Below are 16,345 nucleotides of genomic sequence, written 5' to 3'. Positions count from 1 at the left end.
AACAAAAGAATAAAATCACCTTTCTATAAGGACCTTTTTGAGTGCTAAAAGTGGTTTTAGAGTAACTATCTGTATAGAATTAACAGATACACTAGACATGATGTGGGGTCTTACTACCACAAAGCATGGCATATTCTTTTTCCTTAGGAGCCAATAGCTTTATTCAGAAGGGGTAAGTAGGAAGTGGGCTGGATCCACAAATAAAATGTTTTACTTGAGTGCTAAGGGATTTATTTGCTCTTAATTCTAATTTTAAACTTCCAATTTTAAAATGATATAAATTTGTCTCCTTTCCAATTATTCTGTAAATCTTCCCCCCTTTAAACGAGGTTCAATCACCCTCATCGTCTTTTTCAAACCAGGCCCAATAATATTGGCAATTACCTATGAGCTCTTTCTCCCAGGCACCTCGGTGTACTGGAGCAGCTGCACATCTTACGGTGAGGATAAAGGCTCTGGATCCTGACCTACTCAAAGCACTAGCTTCCCTGTGCTTCCATGCTGCCCTATTTGGTCCTTTGATCCTCCCAAAGCTTGATGACTGTTAGAGGGATTAAGAGCAATGAATCCCTCATCACTCAAGTGAAAGATCTTATTTGTGGATCCAGACCATTTCCTACTTACCCCTTCCAGCTCACAGCCTTATTTTTCCTTAAAGCAATACAAAGATTTTAAAGATTCACTTTCATTTACTTTATGATTTAACTTTGATCTAAAAATACTTAACTTTTCACCCAGACTTTGAAAACAACTATTTATATTTGGATGGCATCGTGTAACTGAAGAAGCTTGTTGGATGGAGGGCTGCGATGACACCCAGCTTCTGATAGCCAACGCCCAAGGCATAAAACGCCCACCAGGTACAGAACCAAAAGGGAGCTAAAAAAACAAAAAACCAAAAGGCTGATGAAGTCCAACTCCAGTCCTCTCCCCTTGGCCTTCTGAATACAACTAATTGTCAGCTAACTATGAGACCAAGAGAAAAACCAAGGCAAGCCAATGTGAATGGTCTGTAAACTTCTTCCAACTGTAAAAACACAATTCCAGGCTATGCAACTGTTACATATTGAAAATAAAACCAGGATTCAACTGCAGACTCAGTCACCTGCCTCTCAGCTGTGGATCCTTTGAGAACAGAAGCTCACTGCTGTGACAGAACCCTGACTCCAATGCTCCCAGGCACAGGAAGGAGACCGGGAGCCTGCTGCTATCTTACTGCACGCGGCTCCAGTCTCTGCTGCTGGTTGCCACTTCTGCTTAACATTTAGCCCTTTCTTTATGGGACCTTTATTCTGTAGACATGGTTACCTCTCATGGTTCTACTCATTACTGTCCATCTTTTTAGTCTGAAATTAGTTTATTATGTCTTGAGTTCTAGATCAACTCTAGGTTTAATATCTCTTAACTACAATGTGCAGGATTCAAAAGTATCAGATGTGTTCTCTCTCTGCAGATTTTGGGGCATTTGCATAAGAAATGTTGGAGATAGACCCTCAAACAGGAAACTCATTTGTTTCTCATGTACCTTGGGCATGCAGCATATAGATGATTTTCTACTATATTTTTAGTGCATCTCCATTTCTACTGCGACATGAAGTCAGAAATGGGACTTTCTTCTCGTGACATCATGCTGGCCCTCGAAGTGTTCAATTCTGGAGCCTTTCAAATTGTGGCTTAGGTATGCTGAACCTACCTTGTCTGGATGCCACTATCTGAATGTCCCAAAGAGCCTCTTAGCCGTGTTTCTTCCTCAAGTCTGCCAACTCAGTTTGTTCTCTTTTCTCTGTCCCTATCCTGTATCCATCCTGCTACTCTATCAGCCCTGGAGCTTTGTCACTCCATCATCTAAACAGCAGGATGCTTCCCTGTGTGCCTGAAGAATGTCTCAGATCTGCCACGTCTGACCTGAAAGCCTGCTATTAGGGGACAACTGACTGGACCATTTCCTGCTGCCCCTGCTTTTAGCTTCCAATGCTTATTTCTCCAATATGCAGTCTGGATCACAGCTCTACTTCAGACTGTCAATCCTCCGTCCACAGGACAATTCCCTAAATCCTCAGAGGAATGACTAAGAGCCACCCAGCATGAACCCTCATTTCTCTCTTTTTTAATACACAATCAACATGTATTTATTTAATATACATTGTAAGGGTTCAAGCAGACTTAATTAAAAAAATAAAACAAAACAACAGCACAGCTCAGAAATCAAAGGGAAAGGACGGGCAATTTAAGAAAAAAGACGACAAAAGAGAGAGCTGGAGAGCTTGTGTCAGGGCTCTTGGCTGGACGCCTGCTTTGACTAGGGCTCTTGTAGGTACTTAAATGCTGTGGGGTTTTTCCAGAGCTCTGCAGCATGTGTGTTCAAAAGGCTATTGATGTTGGGTTCTCCTAGCAGGCTCTGGATGGAGAGCAAGATGGTCCTGACAGTGCAGACCACTTATCCTTGAGGATGTCCAGGCAGATGTTGCCCTGGATGTCCATGCTGGGCTGTTAGCAGGGTCACCGTGGGTGTGTTGTAAGGGTAGCCACTGGGGAACTCTAGGGAGAGTTTATACCTCAGGTGTGCATATACGGTGCCCGCTGCTCTGTGGAGGGTCCCTACTCATTTGAACAGGTTGGTGGAAATCCCTTTGTCACCAGACATCATGAGGGCCATCAGCTCCTGCTGTGGTCTCTTGCCCACAGGGCCTTGGGCAGTGCCCCTGCAGGACTTGGCTCCTTTTTGAACCCAGGCTGGCAGCAGCTGGGTTGCAGTTTTGGTGGCACGGAGACAGGAGTGTGGAGACGAAAGGGCAACTTCTCATTTCTTATTATAAATATCATCTCTCATTCTAGCCACACTGACTAACTGCAGCTCTGAAGACAACGCTGTATTTCCTCAGGCCTTTTCCCTCTGCCTCTGCAGTGTGGGCCTTCTTTGTCATCTAGGTTCTATTCTGCATACACAAGGATAATACATTTTTTATGTGACTCAACTAAAACACTCTGAACCGATGTCCTTATTAGAAAATTTATCTCCCTATGATATGAACTTCATTTCTCAATTAGAAAATATGTCTTTCACTTATAAATTCCAGAATCCAAAATAGGGGTTACAACATAGCACCTGCTTATGAGATGCTAACTACGGAAGGATTACTAGTAGAGCAGATTGGCTGGCATGAGGCACAGTCTGTCATCCCCATTACTTGAGCTGAGGGAGGAGGATTGCCCATGAAATGAAGACTAGCCCACAGTGAGACCACATATCAAAACAGAGCATATGACCTCTTACCTGCTTCCCTGGAATCATGGGAAGTAGAATAGTAAGAGCAGGACACAGCCTTCAGAATGGAGCTGATGTCTTCAAAACTCCCAGTCTTTCTGGTCCACAAACCCTGGCTTCAGAAGCTACCTTATGTATGGATGGATTAACAGAACCAGTGTGTGTCTACTTAGAACCTGAGTAATGGTTTCCAAGGGGACTCTACTTCCATCCCTACAGACTCTACCTGTACTGCTCAGGAAAATTCCCTGGACTGAAGAATTGTAGTTTACTGACTTTTCTTGAAAAAAAAAAAAAAAGGATAGTGGCTTTAATTAGGCAGAAAAAAATGGCTAACAGATTGCATCCTAATTACCCAGAAAAATGTTTCTTTCTCATTCCATGATAATGAATTATAAAGTGGAGTTTAATGAAGAAAAACAAAAAGGATTCTAGACTGTGATGCCTCAGATGTAGAATCCTAGGTGAAGAGCACGGAATGCTACTCTATAAAAGTTTGTGGTGTTGGCCAGAGGCATCCACAGCACCTCCCACGGCTGATCAATGACCCGGGCTGGAGAGGGAGTGCCCTAGTCCTGAAGACCAGAGATCCTAATAAATGAGCTCTCATGAAAGCTGCACTCTTTTACCACTCGATTCATCTAATGAATTGATTAGGGCGTACATTACTAGTTTGTATGGAGATATTTCTGTAAACTCTTTCCATTAAGATGTTAGACCTAAAGCAGCCCAGACTTAACACTAATGACCTCGAGTTATAAGTACAGGTCAAATCCTTGCACCACAAACAAGCAATTAACGCACGACTGCCTCCCAAGATTCCTAGGATTCAGATGTCCAGATGCTGATTCACCTCAAGATGTAGTCAGCACAGGTGTCATCAAACGAGCACTGCACTTTGGGTTCTACTAGCATGCATACACAGATGTGCGGGTGCACATACACACATGCACACACATACATATATGTTCTATATTCTCTCACACACATGCACATATATGTTCTATATTTATATTTGTTCTCTCTCTCTCATTCTCTTACACATGCACACACATGCACATATATGTTCTATATTTATATTTGTTCTCTCTCTCTCTCTCTCTCTCTCACACACACACACACACACACACACACACACACACACACGCACAACTTCTTTTTTGAGGTACAATCCTGTTATATAGCTCAGGCAGACTGGCTTTAATCTCGTGATTCTTCTGCCTCAGCCTCCTGAGAGCTATTCTCAGGAGTACGTCACACTATATTAAAGGGGCACATTTTAACAAGCAAATAGTACTCTGATAGTAAATATATGTGGTTCCAATTTTTTTACTTTTTTCTTTTTAAGTTTTGGTAACACTGGGATCTGACATAGGACCGTGCACGGTGCACATTCTAGGCTCCATGACTAAGGTTCCTTAGGCCTGGCTCTTTCTTAAACTTCTTATTTTGAGACATGGTCTCACTAAGTTGCCCAGGCAATCCTTAAACCTGTTGTTCTCCTGCTTCCTCTGCCTCCCGAGCAGCTGGGATCACGTGCAGGTAGGTCTGGCTTAGAATTTAATGCTGGAAAAGCTGCTCTGAAAAGAAGCCTTAAAGGCAACTATATGAATCACGCATCCCATGTTCCAGCTGCTTCACGGTAAGAGAGGAGAGTTTCTACTACAAAGAGACACCGTTCTGCTTTTCCAGGGTAACAAATCAGATGACAGAGCAATAGCTCATAGAGACGTTAGACCATAAAGCAACCCAGATCAAATATTTCAGATACAATTTTAGATACAGGATATGCTGAACTATGAGATACCAAAGAACCCGTTCAGGAAACCACTTCATTAACCACAGAAGGCTCAACCAGCAGTGCCACCAACATACCACAGCCACTCTCAGTGAGGGCTGGAGGGATGCAGGAGGGTAAAGAGGAACAGAGGAACACTTTTACCGAAGAGAGAGAAAGGCTGATGGGATGGTTTATTTTGGAGGATACACGGTTTTACATGTTGATGAAGCTAGCTTTGAACTCAATTAGCCAACGCTAGGCTCAAATTTGTGATCTTAACGTTAACGTTTTTGTCTCAGCCTCCTGAGAGCTAGGCATATGGCACCACCACACCAGGCAACAGGTATTTTTTTTTTATTTTACATGTAAGCATGTTTTGCCTGCATGTATGTATGCAGATCATGTGCTTGCCTGGTACTCATGGAAGTTACTGGGGTCTCTGGAATTGGGGTTATGGATTGTGAGTGAGTCAGCATGTGGTCTGCTGGAAATCAATTGGTCCAATATAAGAATAGCAAGTGCTCTTAATCGGGGAGCTCTCTCTCCAGCTTTTAAGGGAGTGCTTTTTAAAACAATGTTTAAGGATATAATTTATGCTCAGATACTATTAAAAAATATGAATGAGCAAGGAAACACCTATCTTGACTGTATTTGAGGACATGTATTTTCTTTTGCATATGAGGGATATTTCACTGGGGAGAAAGCCACACACTATTCAGGCGGGCCCGAGTGTTTTGTTGTTGGTGCTGGTGGTTGGTTTTGTTTATTTGTTTGTTTGTTTTACATTTATTGACTTATTTTGTGTCAGCACATGTGTTTGTGCAGAAGTCAGAGGACAACTTGAGGGGGGTTTTCCTCTTCTTCCATCATTTCCTGGGGATCAAACTCAGGTCACCAGGCTTAGTGGGAAGTGCCTTAACCTACTAAGCCATCTTGTTGGCCTGGATTAGACTTTCTTACTATTAAAAAGGTCACAGGCTTACTAAGTACGGAAATCCGGCATTAGGCAATTCAGAAAGCATCAGATACTGCCAAGAGTTCAAAAGAAAAGGTATGTGATAAAATAGTTTCTGGTTTTGCACTCAACAAAAATCATCCTATCTTTGTTTTTACAAGTTAAAAATAATACCTATTCAGCTAGTTTCAATTTACCCATAGGGCTTCTTGGACGTTTGTTGAAGAAGAAAATGTCCAAGATATTCTGTATGTAAACAGCCATCATTTAAGAATTCTCTGGTGCAAGGCCCTGGGTTCGGTTCCCAGCTCCGAAAAAAAGAATTCTCTGAAGACATTCTCCTTGTATGGAGCATTTATATTTAGCTCCTTTAACACCACTAGAATAATAATAAAATTTTAAATACCTGTTCAAAAATTCAGTCCTGTTTTGAAGAATGTTAGGCCAATCAGGGGCTGTACTTTCTCAATGCTTGCAATCTCCATTTGGGGGAAGGGGCAAGACTTCAAGATAGAGTAATTGGCCATGTCTTTATCGTAAAGGCCTAATCATTTTCTTTAAGAGAAATCTAAGGCCTACAAGGTCTCGAGATCTGTGGTGTTTCTGGCTCCAGAGGGCATGACTGGAATTTAAGAACCAGTCACAAGAGAGTCAATTATGGCCTGTCAGTTGCCTCCCGTGGTCAAAGACACAGCATTCTTCTTCCCTACAATTTCAATTTCCCATGCCCCTACAGCTACCGAGGTTTAACTATTATTTTGGCCCATAGCAGACCCTTAAACTTGACCTTCAAGTCTACCTGTTTGCATTCCAGTGTTGTTGATAAGGATTTTTAAAGTACAGCTTAAAACTCTGCTGCTCTCTCCTCTAGCCCAGCAAGATGCCCAAAGGAAAGAAGGCCAAGGGGAAGTGGGTGACCCCGGCCACTGCAGCCCCAGCCACTGCAACCCCGGCCCCTAGTCATCGTCAAGAAACAGAAGGCCAAAAATGTGGTTGCTCCTTTGTTTGAGAAAAGGCCCAAGAAATTTGGCATTGGGTGACTCAGCTGCTTAAGCTCGCCCACAAGTGCAGGCCAGAGACAAAGCAGGATAAGAAGCACAGGCTACTGGTCCATGCTGAGAAGAAAGCTGCTGGCAAAGGGGACGCCCCAACTAAGAGACCACCTGTCCTCCGAGCAGGGGTCAGTACAGTCACCACCTTGGTGGAGAACAAGAAGGCTCAGCTGGTGGTGACTGCCCACGATGTAGACCCCATTAAGCTGGTGGTTTTCCTGCTGCCCTGTGTCGAAGGATGGGGTGCCCTACTGCATCATCAAGGGAAAGGCCAGGCTGGGGCACCTGGTCCACAGGAAGACATGCACCACTGTTGCCTTCACACAGGTTAACTCGGAAGACAAGGGTGCTCTGGCTAAGCTGGTGGAAGCTATTAGGACCAATTATAATGACAGATATGACGAGATCCACTGCCACTGGGGAGGCAACGTCCTGGGTCCTAAGTCACTGCCAAGCTGGAAAAGGCAAAGGCTAAAGAACTCGCCACTAAACTGGGTTAAATGCACACCATGTTTTCTGTACATAAATATAATGACAAAATTATCTTAAAAAACAAAAAACAAAAAACCCCAACTCTGCTGCTTACTATCCAAGTGATGCTAGGCAAGCCATGTCACTCTTATGTGATCCACTTAGCCCCCAGCGTGCAGGGCAGCAGAGGACCAACCTGTTACAAGTAGGCATCAAAAGAAACATGAGTACAAAACCACAATAAATGCATTGATAAGGCATATCCAAAACACAGGTACACCCAATCTTTTAACCAGGTGCCCTGATTAGTCAAACATGAGCGTACATCAAGAGACAAATGAAATCTCATGAGAAGATTCCTACCTTGGTGACTAGTCCTAAGTGTCAACAGCCTCCAAACAAAGATATAATGGAGCCCTAGTGCCCTATGAAAAACAACATTCTCGACAGGATGGCTCACACCATCTGGTCACTGGGTATAGTAGACTGATGCTAGTGTGGGAATCTATAGCACTGACCAGCCACTAAAACTTGGAGACGGGCTCTTATTAAACCTACCCATGTTTTGCTTTCCTGTGATCTAAACCCTCACATTTTCTCGCACTGTGTCCTCTGTCTAAGGCAAGAGTGGGAGGTAGGAGAATGCCTCCACGGAAAGGGTGGAGGCAGGAAGAAGAAGACCAAACTGCCAATGAAAGAAGGAAAAAAGAAAGAGGAGGGCAGTACTAACTAGGAACTTGCTGAGTGATCACAGGTACGGCCTATGCCCGGGAGCTGTGTGTGAGAGGACTGAGCATTAACCAGGGGCTCTTCACATACAAAAGTGCCATGGAGTATGGGGGTGGGCAGTAAGAGGAAGCATTAACCAAGGTAATGGTACTGTGGACATCAACTAGGGGCTCCCAAAAAGCATCCATTGGCTCCTGCCAAAAGGGCCTGAAGCCCTGTGGTAAAGGGAGGTAGTGTCTCTTTACACAAGGGGAAGAAACATTCTAGGAGCTCAGAAAACACTGCACACCACAGCCTCCCTTGGTTCTCTCACAAAAGGAAACCTGAACAAAGCAGTTTCACATAAAAAAAAACATCTTTTTTTTTTTTTTTTTTTTTAGTACTCTAGTAAGTAAATATCTCTGGTTGGAGTCCCAGACCAATATGCTGCATTCCAAATTCTATTACATGATAACGTACACTTGGAGACACTGAAAACGAAAAATAAAACAGTAAAAAAAAGAAGCTGCTGGGGTTTCCTGCAGAATTTTCCCCACAGCTCTCCAAATAAGGGAGCCCAACTGCCCTCTTCTTACGCTGTGTGTACGCTACACCACAGTCTAGCTCCTAAGAGGGAGCTGCTCCTCGCCCACTACCTAATATGCCCATCAGGGCTTCTCGCTGCTCAGCTAGTAGCACTTCTTGCTTTTGCCAGCTTTTGACCAAGGAGGACACTAAATTAGGCACCAATGTCTCTATGTTTAAACATTCAGCAGAGACAGTCACCAGAGGCAATGGAGAAAGTCTCAAGTGGCCTTGCCTAGGATGTCACCTTAACCTCGCTGGCTGTCAAAGGTCGGAGTTATTTCTTTGGCTTTTAAGCAAGAAGTTTCCTGATGGCACCTGGGAGGAAGGTTGAATGTATCCACAAGGCTTACTTCATTCTGACTTTCTGCCACTTACAGAGACATAAACAGGCAAAGGCACACGCTATTGTATGCATACACATATGAATATGCATGTAGGACTTGCAAAGATGGAAATCTGTTTTACACAGCTTCATGCCATTCGGGAACTTTTTCTCTTGAAATAGTACTGATTCATAAAACACAGGAAAAACAGCAACTGACTATGGACAAACAAAAAAAGCAAACAAGCAAACCCTTAAGAAAATCTCCATAAGACACTGCGATAAAACCCTGGACTCTGCTAGGCATGGTGGCATACGCCTCTATTCCCAGTGCCTGGCAAGCTGAGGCAGGTGGAGCCCTTTCAGTTTGACGAGGCCAGTCTGTTCCACATATCGAGCTCTAGACCAACCAAGGCTACCTAGTGAGACCCTGTCTCAAAAAACAAAAACAACAACAACAACAAAGACAAAAAAACCCCAAACACAAAAACCAGAAACAAACAAACAAAAAAAACCCCACAAAAACCAGAAACAAACAAACAAAAAAACCCACAAAATCAGAAACAAACAAAAGAAAACTGAAAAACACAGCCCACCAACCAAAAAAATAAAACAAAATGAAAAAACTAAACAACAGATCACACAAAACAAAAAGCTCTCCAGAATCTTACTACCAAGCATTTACAACAGATCAAAAGCTAAAAGGCAGAAACCGTAGCTTGAGTTATTTAAGTCTGCTTTTACTTAAGACAGTATCGAGTACCTCGAGTCACAACCCCCTTAGGAGAGCTGGCTGGGGCTTTTCTTGCAATCTCACTCTTTATTAATTCTCCAGACTCTGAAATGCCCCGTTTTCTCAGCCTCAGCCTGCAAGTTACATGTAAACACACTTCCCACCTTTGACATGCTATGATCAGACATAAATAAAAAAAGGCTTACTCGGAGTGTCTTGGCAGTCGGGGAGGGAGATGCTGGGGGCGAATCAGACTGAGATTTCCTATTCCGTGTGAATTCCTTACTTCGTGTATATAAAGAGGACATGGTTCCCGGGGTTGGAGACAGACACCCAGCCTCTGGATTCTTCACACAAAGCTGGGATCTGTCCCTGCAGACAACTTTTACAGAATTCCTCCTTGAGCTGATATAAGATGACTTTAGAGAGAACTAAATAAAGGTGAAAAGCTGCCTTGCGAATCACTGTCTTGAGCTCTGAGCCAGGCAGTCCACAGTTACAGCGTGAGTGCTGTGTCCCATCAGCGATCCATGTACTTCAGTCACAAGCATGGGCAGTAGGAGGCGTGTGCCAAACGCCACCTTTCATGCCTAGACCGAATCCATGATCCTGCTCAGGCTGGTTTGGGAATAAGACCTGAATCTGGGCTCCCGACGACTCCTGAGTGAATTCCAGAGGAATGGCGGTCCTGGCTCCTGCTGCAGATGAGTCTGGGGACAAGTACTGTCCCTTTATCCAGAAGGAAGAAACACACGTCCTGGGGACTCACTCAGTCTCATTCCACTGGGCTGTCAGGGTCTGAACTGCTGTGCTAAGCTCAGGTTAAACGACTAAAACACAGAGAAGGAACTAAGTGTTTGTGGGAAGGAAGCAGTCTGAGGAAGTGAAGCTTTCCTAAGTTCTTCCAGACGAGCTGCCTTTGCTCTAAACACTCAGAGTCATACGCACATCTTTCCCCTCCCTCTTCTATTTTCTGACATTCCAAATCCCCATTCGCTCAGCGAGGAATGCTGGAGAGTAGCCAAGGGCAAGGATTCACTTTCAACCCAGAACTTGGTTGCCACTTGTAGAAGGAAAAGAAAGCCGCTAGCTTCTAGGAATGGAGGCTGCGGGCACGCCTAGGGCAGCCCCACAGTAGATACTACCCCAGAGCAGACAGCAGTTGCCAAGGCTGATCTCTGTAAACCCCTCTTTTGCTCAAGAGAATGGTGATTTTCAGCTCTCATATCTCTCAAGTAACAGGCCCAGACAGAAATATGAAAGTACCTTCAAGCCTTTTATGTGAAGTTTTAAAGCCTTGTCATTCTTGCGCTGCAAGAAAGGCCAGCTTGAAACTCTGGGCACTGCAGGGTAAGCTCTGTAGACCAGAGATCTTACTGGCTAAGTCTCTATTAGAAAATGTGTCAGAGCTTCATGGGACGCCCCACTCAGGAAGGAGTAAGATTTGAAAGCGGCATAAAGGTGACGGGAAACAATGACTGATAGATGACAGCAGCACAGAGAAAATTAAGAGTTAACAAGAAAGGAATTTCTTTGCTGGGCGTTGAAGGAGCTTGCACTTGGCCTTGAAGAAACATCTCGTTTAATCTCTTGCTCTCTTGTCATGGCTGCACTGTCTGGCATTTCTAGGCCAAACGCTTTTGAAGCCAATGGGTTTATCCTCAGAGTAACAACTCACTTCGCTCCAGCCTCATGGAAACTCTATCCTACTCTCCCCTTTCCACATGGAATTTATACTTTCCCCCCCTTAACTCTTCCAACTAATGACTTGCTTGCCTTGGTTGTTTTGATATCGCTTTTATTCCAAACACTAATTTTGTGAAGTTAAATAAGCAGAAGTGATCATCTACTCGGGGTGGGGGTCAGTTTAATGAATGCAGTTGAAAAGGATTTACAAAGAAGTCTTGTAAAGAAAGAAAGTCTTTCAGTGTGAAAACAGTTCCATAAGACTAGCTAATCCTACAATATGCTGGAATTATAGTTTCCGTCTAAAATGCCAATTATTGTGAGAATTCTTATCTATGAATTTTTCTTGTATTTATTTTGTCTGTGTCTGATGTGGTACACATGTACCATGGTGTGTGTGTGTGTATGTGTGTGTGTGTGTGTGTGTGTGTGTGTGTGTGTGTGTGTGTGTGTGTGTGTGTGTGTGTGTGTGTGTGTGTGTGTGTGTGTGTGTGTGTGTGTGTACATGTAAGTCAGAAGACAACTTGAAGGAGCTGCTTTTTTTTCCTTCACCATTTGGTTTCCAGGGATTGAATCAGGCTGTCAAGTTTTGAATGAGATCCTTCACCCACTGAGCTATTTTACTGATCCCTGATCTGTAAACTTTAAAATATGGATATATCTTACATAGTTAACTGTGTCATTATGTTGGATGAGTATTATCATGGTTACCCTATTCTTTGACATGACAGAAAAACCAGCCCTCAGCAGTCTCAGTTTCTGGACCTGTTTCTCTAAAGTTTATAGTAACTCCACTTCCCAGCAATTAGAGAGATCATAAACCCCCTTTATTCTTTTCACCAAGACAAGGTTTCTCTGTGGTAGACCAAGCTGAGCTCGAACTCAGACATCTACCTGCTTCTGCCTCCTGAGTGCTGGGATTAAAGGCACGTGCTACCACCACCCAGCAAACTCCATTACTCTTAAATGGCCATTCTGCCCCTTCTCATTTATATCATATATCTATTTAAGGAAGTCCTAACAGTGACAAATTCCTTTATATCAGAGAGTTTTTGTATATCCTATGTCCCTGTCTCGCCCCAACCGACTTGGCCAACATTGTACAGTCAGCTAGAAGAGAGCAGAGCCCCCCCACCCCCCGGGGATAAGCTCTTGCCAACTCAGCTGAACACAAGCTGATGTGAAAAGACCACCTGCCAATCAAGGCCACCAGGAAGCCAGGGCCTTACTGATGATTTAGAGGATCCATGACACTCATAGAACACACTGGATCTGGGCCTGAGAGAACTTCTCCAGAAAGCTGAATCTAAATTCTTTGTTTACTTGGTTTGTATATATATTTCATTTTTGCCAAAACATGTATTGTTCCTTTAAGATTCAAAAAACATTAATTCCCCCGAAAGTGAAAGCATCTTTGATATCCAGTGAAAAGAGCTGAAAGGAAATGGACTTGGCTGCAGTTATACGGAGAACCTAGTTTTCAGCCTTTGTAGTGTTACCTCTAAAGTATGGATTCAGAGTCAAACAACGGGCCTTTGTCTCTGCACTGGCCCAGGTTAAATTTTAAAGTCCTAGCTAAGGACATTCTTGGTATCTGTTTGGTTTCAGACCCCAGGCCAAGTGTCTGAGGTGCATAATTTACATAGCAAAGCAGACCAGGCCTCCAGGTTCTCCCAGCATCCCTCAGTCCCTACCTGGTATATCCTGCCCCCAACCCTGAACTTTCCAGCCTAGGAGCTGGGCTACCCTTCTCCCAGAGGCTCTTTCCTATACAAGCTAGACATTTCTTTCTCACTCTCGCTCTTGCTCTTGCTCTCGCTCGTGCTCGAGATCTCGCTCTCTCTCTCTGTCTCTCTCTCCCCCTCTCCCTCCCCCTCCCCCGTGTAAGCACACCCCTTCCTTTCTCCCTCCCTTCTCTACACAGCCCTCCCCTTCTCCATGGAGACTTCTTTGGCCTTGGTCCTTGGGACCAATGAACTTGCCCACCCAAGAGCAGCTTCCCAATAAACCTGCCTTCAATATAACCTAATCTGGCATAAATTGGCTCACTTCACTGGCAGTGGAGAAATGACCTATCAGAGCTGGTGACATAACCATACCTTTTTTTTCTCTTTCTTTTTGTCTAAAAAGACAATCAGCCCGATGGGATATCTGAGATTAAGAGCTGCCCACCTGGCTCCTCTCTGCCTCCCCAGGCAGGAATTCTTCAGTTGATAACTGAAGCTATTCTTTCTCAGAGTGGATCAGTAACCAAAGAGCCTCCTTAAGAAAATCCAGAAACAGACTCCCAATGAGCTGAGCTCTGCAGAAGACATTTGCTTAAAAAATAACTTAATTCAGAGAGGTAGGACAAAATGACAGGCTCGATTGTTTTATTTCTTCTAGGTAAGATAAAGGGAAGGGATTGGCAGGTATAAATAAATTAATAAATGCAATAGTCTCTAACCATAAGAACAAGCAACTAACGGGTGTGTGTTTAAGTTGACATATACCAAAGATGTGACCATGAAGGAAGACCCTTACTTATAGAGGCATCCTGATCAGAACTCCCATTGATTCAACACTGCCAAAACCCACAGGAAAAATTAACAGGTCAGGCCTTTTCTTGTTTTTTTTTCTTCCTTATTATTCAAATCAAGAAAATGAAATGCCATAGTTTACAAGTGACATTTGAAAACTGCTTTTCGGTGATGACCTCCATCAGCGACTGTGTTCCCACTGCGATGGCTATTTTTAGGAGTAAACTTGACACAGTCTAGAATCACCTATGAAGAAAGCTTCAATAAGGCCATCTGCCAGAGCGCAGGGGCGTGCAGGCATGCGCAGTGGTGTGCAGGCATGCCTGTGAGAGACTGCCTTGACGGTGAGTGGTGAGGGAAGACCCAGCCTCAGGTGAGCCGCACCATTCCTAGTTGGGCCTGGGCTGTTGGAGAGAGTGAGCTGTGCACTAGCAAGTGCATGCATTCGGTTCCCTCTGTTCGTAACTGTGGATGCCATGTGACTACAGGTTTCAAGTTCCTGTCACCTTCATTTCTCCGCTATGATGAAACGTAACCTGGAGCTTTTTCCTAAGTGGCTTTGTCTCCGGGTGTTTTATCAAAGCAGGAGAAAAGGCACCCATCATGCTGTGCCACATGCCAGAGAGCATGTGGGCTTTACAGTCAGTCATATGCCCTGGGAGCTAAACCTGTGCTCAACTACCTGACATGGTTGGCTTCTTTAACCTCAGTGAGTTTTATTTGGGTCACTTCCAACACAATGAAATATAATGTGCAGTTATATGGTTTAGGGTTAATATAGAGAAAATTAACTAAATCATATCCAACATGACCATACTTAATACAAGGTAGTTACCACAAAAAGTGCTTGGTGATACCCATATGGGTTTATAAAATTCTACATAAAAATCAGAGGGAGGCAAAAGCCTAAACATTAGCTTTCGTGTTTTACGCTGTTTTTCTTTCTTAAAGAATGACTTCATTTTTAAGTATGTGTATGTGCACATGACCACACAAGTGCAGGTACGTAAGGAGGCCGGAGGTGTCAGAGTCCCTGGAGTTGGAGTTCCTGGTTACAACTGCCTATGTGAGTGCTGGAATTGAACTCAGGTCCTCTGGAAGAGCAGTGCACTTTCTTCACTGCTGAGTCCTTCTCCAGCTCCTGCCTCTGCTTTTCTTAAAGCCACATAAAGACTGCTACTAGAGTGATAACAGAATCTCCTCAAGGACTTAAGGAAGAACTTCTTCCTCTGCCCACCTTGTTCCTTGTCCTACTTCCTGGAAGGTAGAGCCCGGAATAAAGGGGTGATATGGTAATGAAGCCACAGCCTGGTATAGTTAGGGGGCTGCGCTTACCTAAGGATGCTGAACAAAATGTAAATGTACTAAAGATAACAGGCAATAGGCTTTTATTGTTTTTTAAAAAAGATATAAATATGAAAGCCGGAAGACTTGTCTGTATCTTTAAACAGAAGTGAAAATGGTGATACAGTTCATGGTTTTCAGTCAGACGGTTAAATGGAAATGTGTGCATGTATATATTCCCTTGCCTTTTCTTACTCAGAGGCCTGGGAAGAGAACACCCCAGTAATATTTGGAGACCAGCAGCTGAATCCTGCTGCTGAATGCTACTCTTAACTGAAAGGAACAGCTAGAGTGGACGACTGAGTAAATTTTACAAGACCACAAGTATTCCTTTACAATCACTTGTTAACCACTGAAGAGTGAAAGGAGCTCCTCCACAGACACTCTGGGCACATAGCATCTTAATCTACAGTCAACAGGACAGTGTGACAAGACAACATATAGTCATTCCTGTGACATCATGACACCATGGTGCCAAAAGGGTAGACTGCTCCACTTACACTGAATCACTGGATACCCCCCAACCAAGGAGTATGGAAGACTGGGCTCTTATCTCAAACGTCAATGTAGAGTCAAGGAGGGACTGACTAGAGAGTAAAACCTTGGTGGGTTTATGACTCAGGTCTGGGTCCTTTATTAGAAGTGACATTGTTGTGACAATTGGTGAGACCTAAACTTGGTCACTGAGTGAAGGCATAAAGGGTTCTTTGTCCTACTCTTAAGTATTATGTGGTTTAAAATTGTTTCAAAATGAAACAAAACAGTCTGGTTCTCACATCTTACTGGGGTGTAAAGAGGACAAATGATGCCCTACCTCCAGAGAATGCTTGAGAAACAGCTTCTCACTTCAGAGGACTCTAGGATTTCACAGAACAGGGGTTGTCAAAGCAACTATTTGGGGGTACAATGGCTATAATTTGAG

At 43.7% G+C, this 16,345-nt stretch overlaps 1 protein-coding gene and 1 pseudogene across 3 annotated transcripts in view; both read right to left on the bottom strand.

Annotated features, from left to right (window-relative positions):
• Ppp1r12b (protein phosphatase 1 regulatory subunit 12B) overlaps nucleotides 1–16,345 on the bottom strand; it is a 191,695-nt gene that overhangs the window by 30,623 nt on the left and 144,727 nt on the right. Inside the window, exon 1 of one of the 3 annotated variants that reach the window (XM_032915244.1) lies at nucleotides 10,081–11,003. The exons of the other annotated variants lie outside the window; for them this stretch is intronic. Coding sequence (XP_032771135.1) covers nucleotides 10,081–10,182 — 102 coding nt within the window. The 5' untranslated portion in view covers nucleotides 10,183–11,003. Of the gene's footprint in view, nucleotides 1–10,080; nucleotides 11,004–16,345 lie in introns of those variants that run through there. 3 annotated transcript variants of the gene reach the window in all.
• On the bottom strand, nucleotides 1,661–4,238 carry LOC116911324 (annotated as a pseudogene).

The sequence above is a fragment of the Rattus rattus genome, chromosome 10 (genome assembly GCF_011064425.1).
Source record: "Rattus rattus isolate New Zealand chromosome 10, Rrattus_CSIRO_v1, whole genome shotgun sequence".
Taxonomy (NCBI): Eukaryota; Metazoa; Chordata; class Mammalia; order Rodentia; family Muridae; genus Rattus; species Rattus rattus.
The sequence above is the reverse complement of the archived record's forward strand: the minus strand, read 5'-3'. Positions and strand labels throughout refer to the sequence as shown.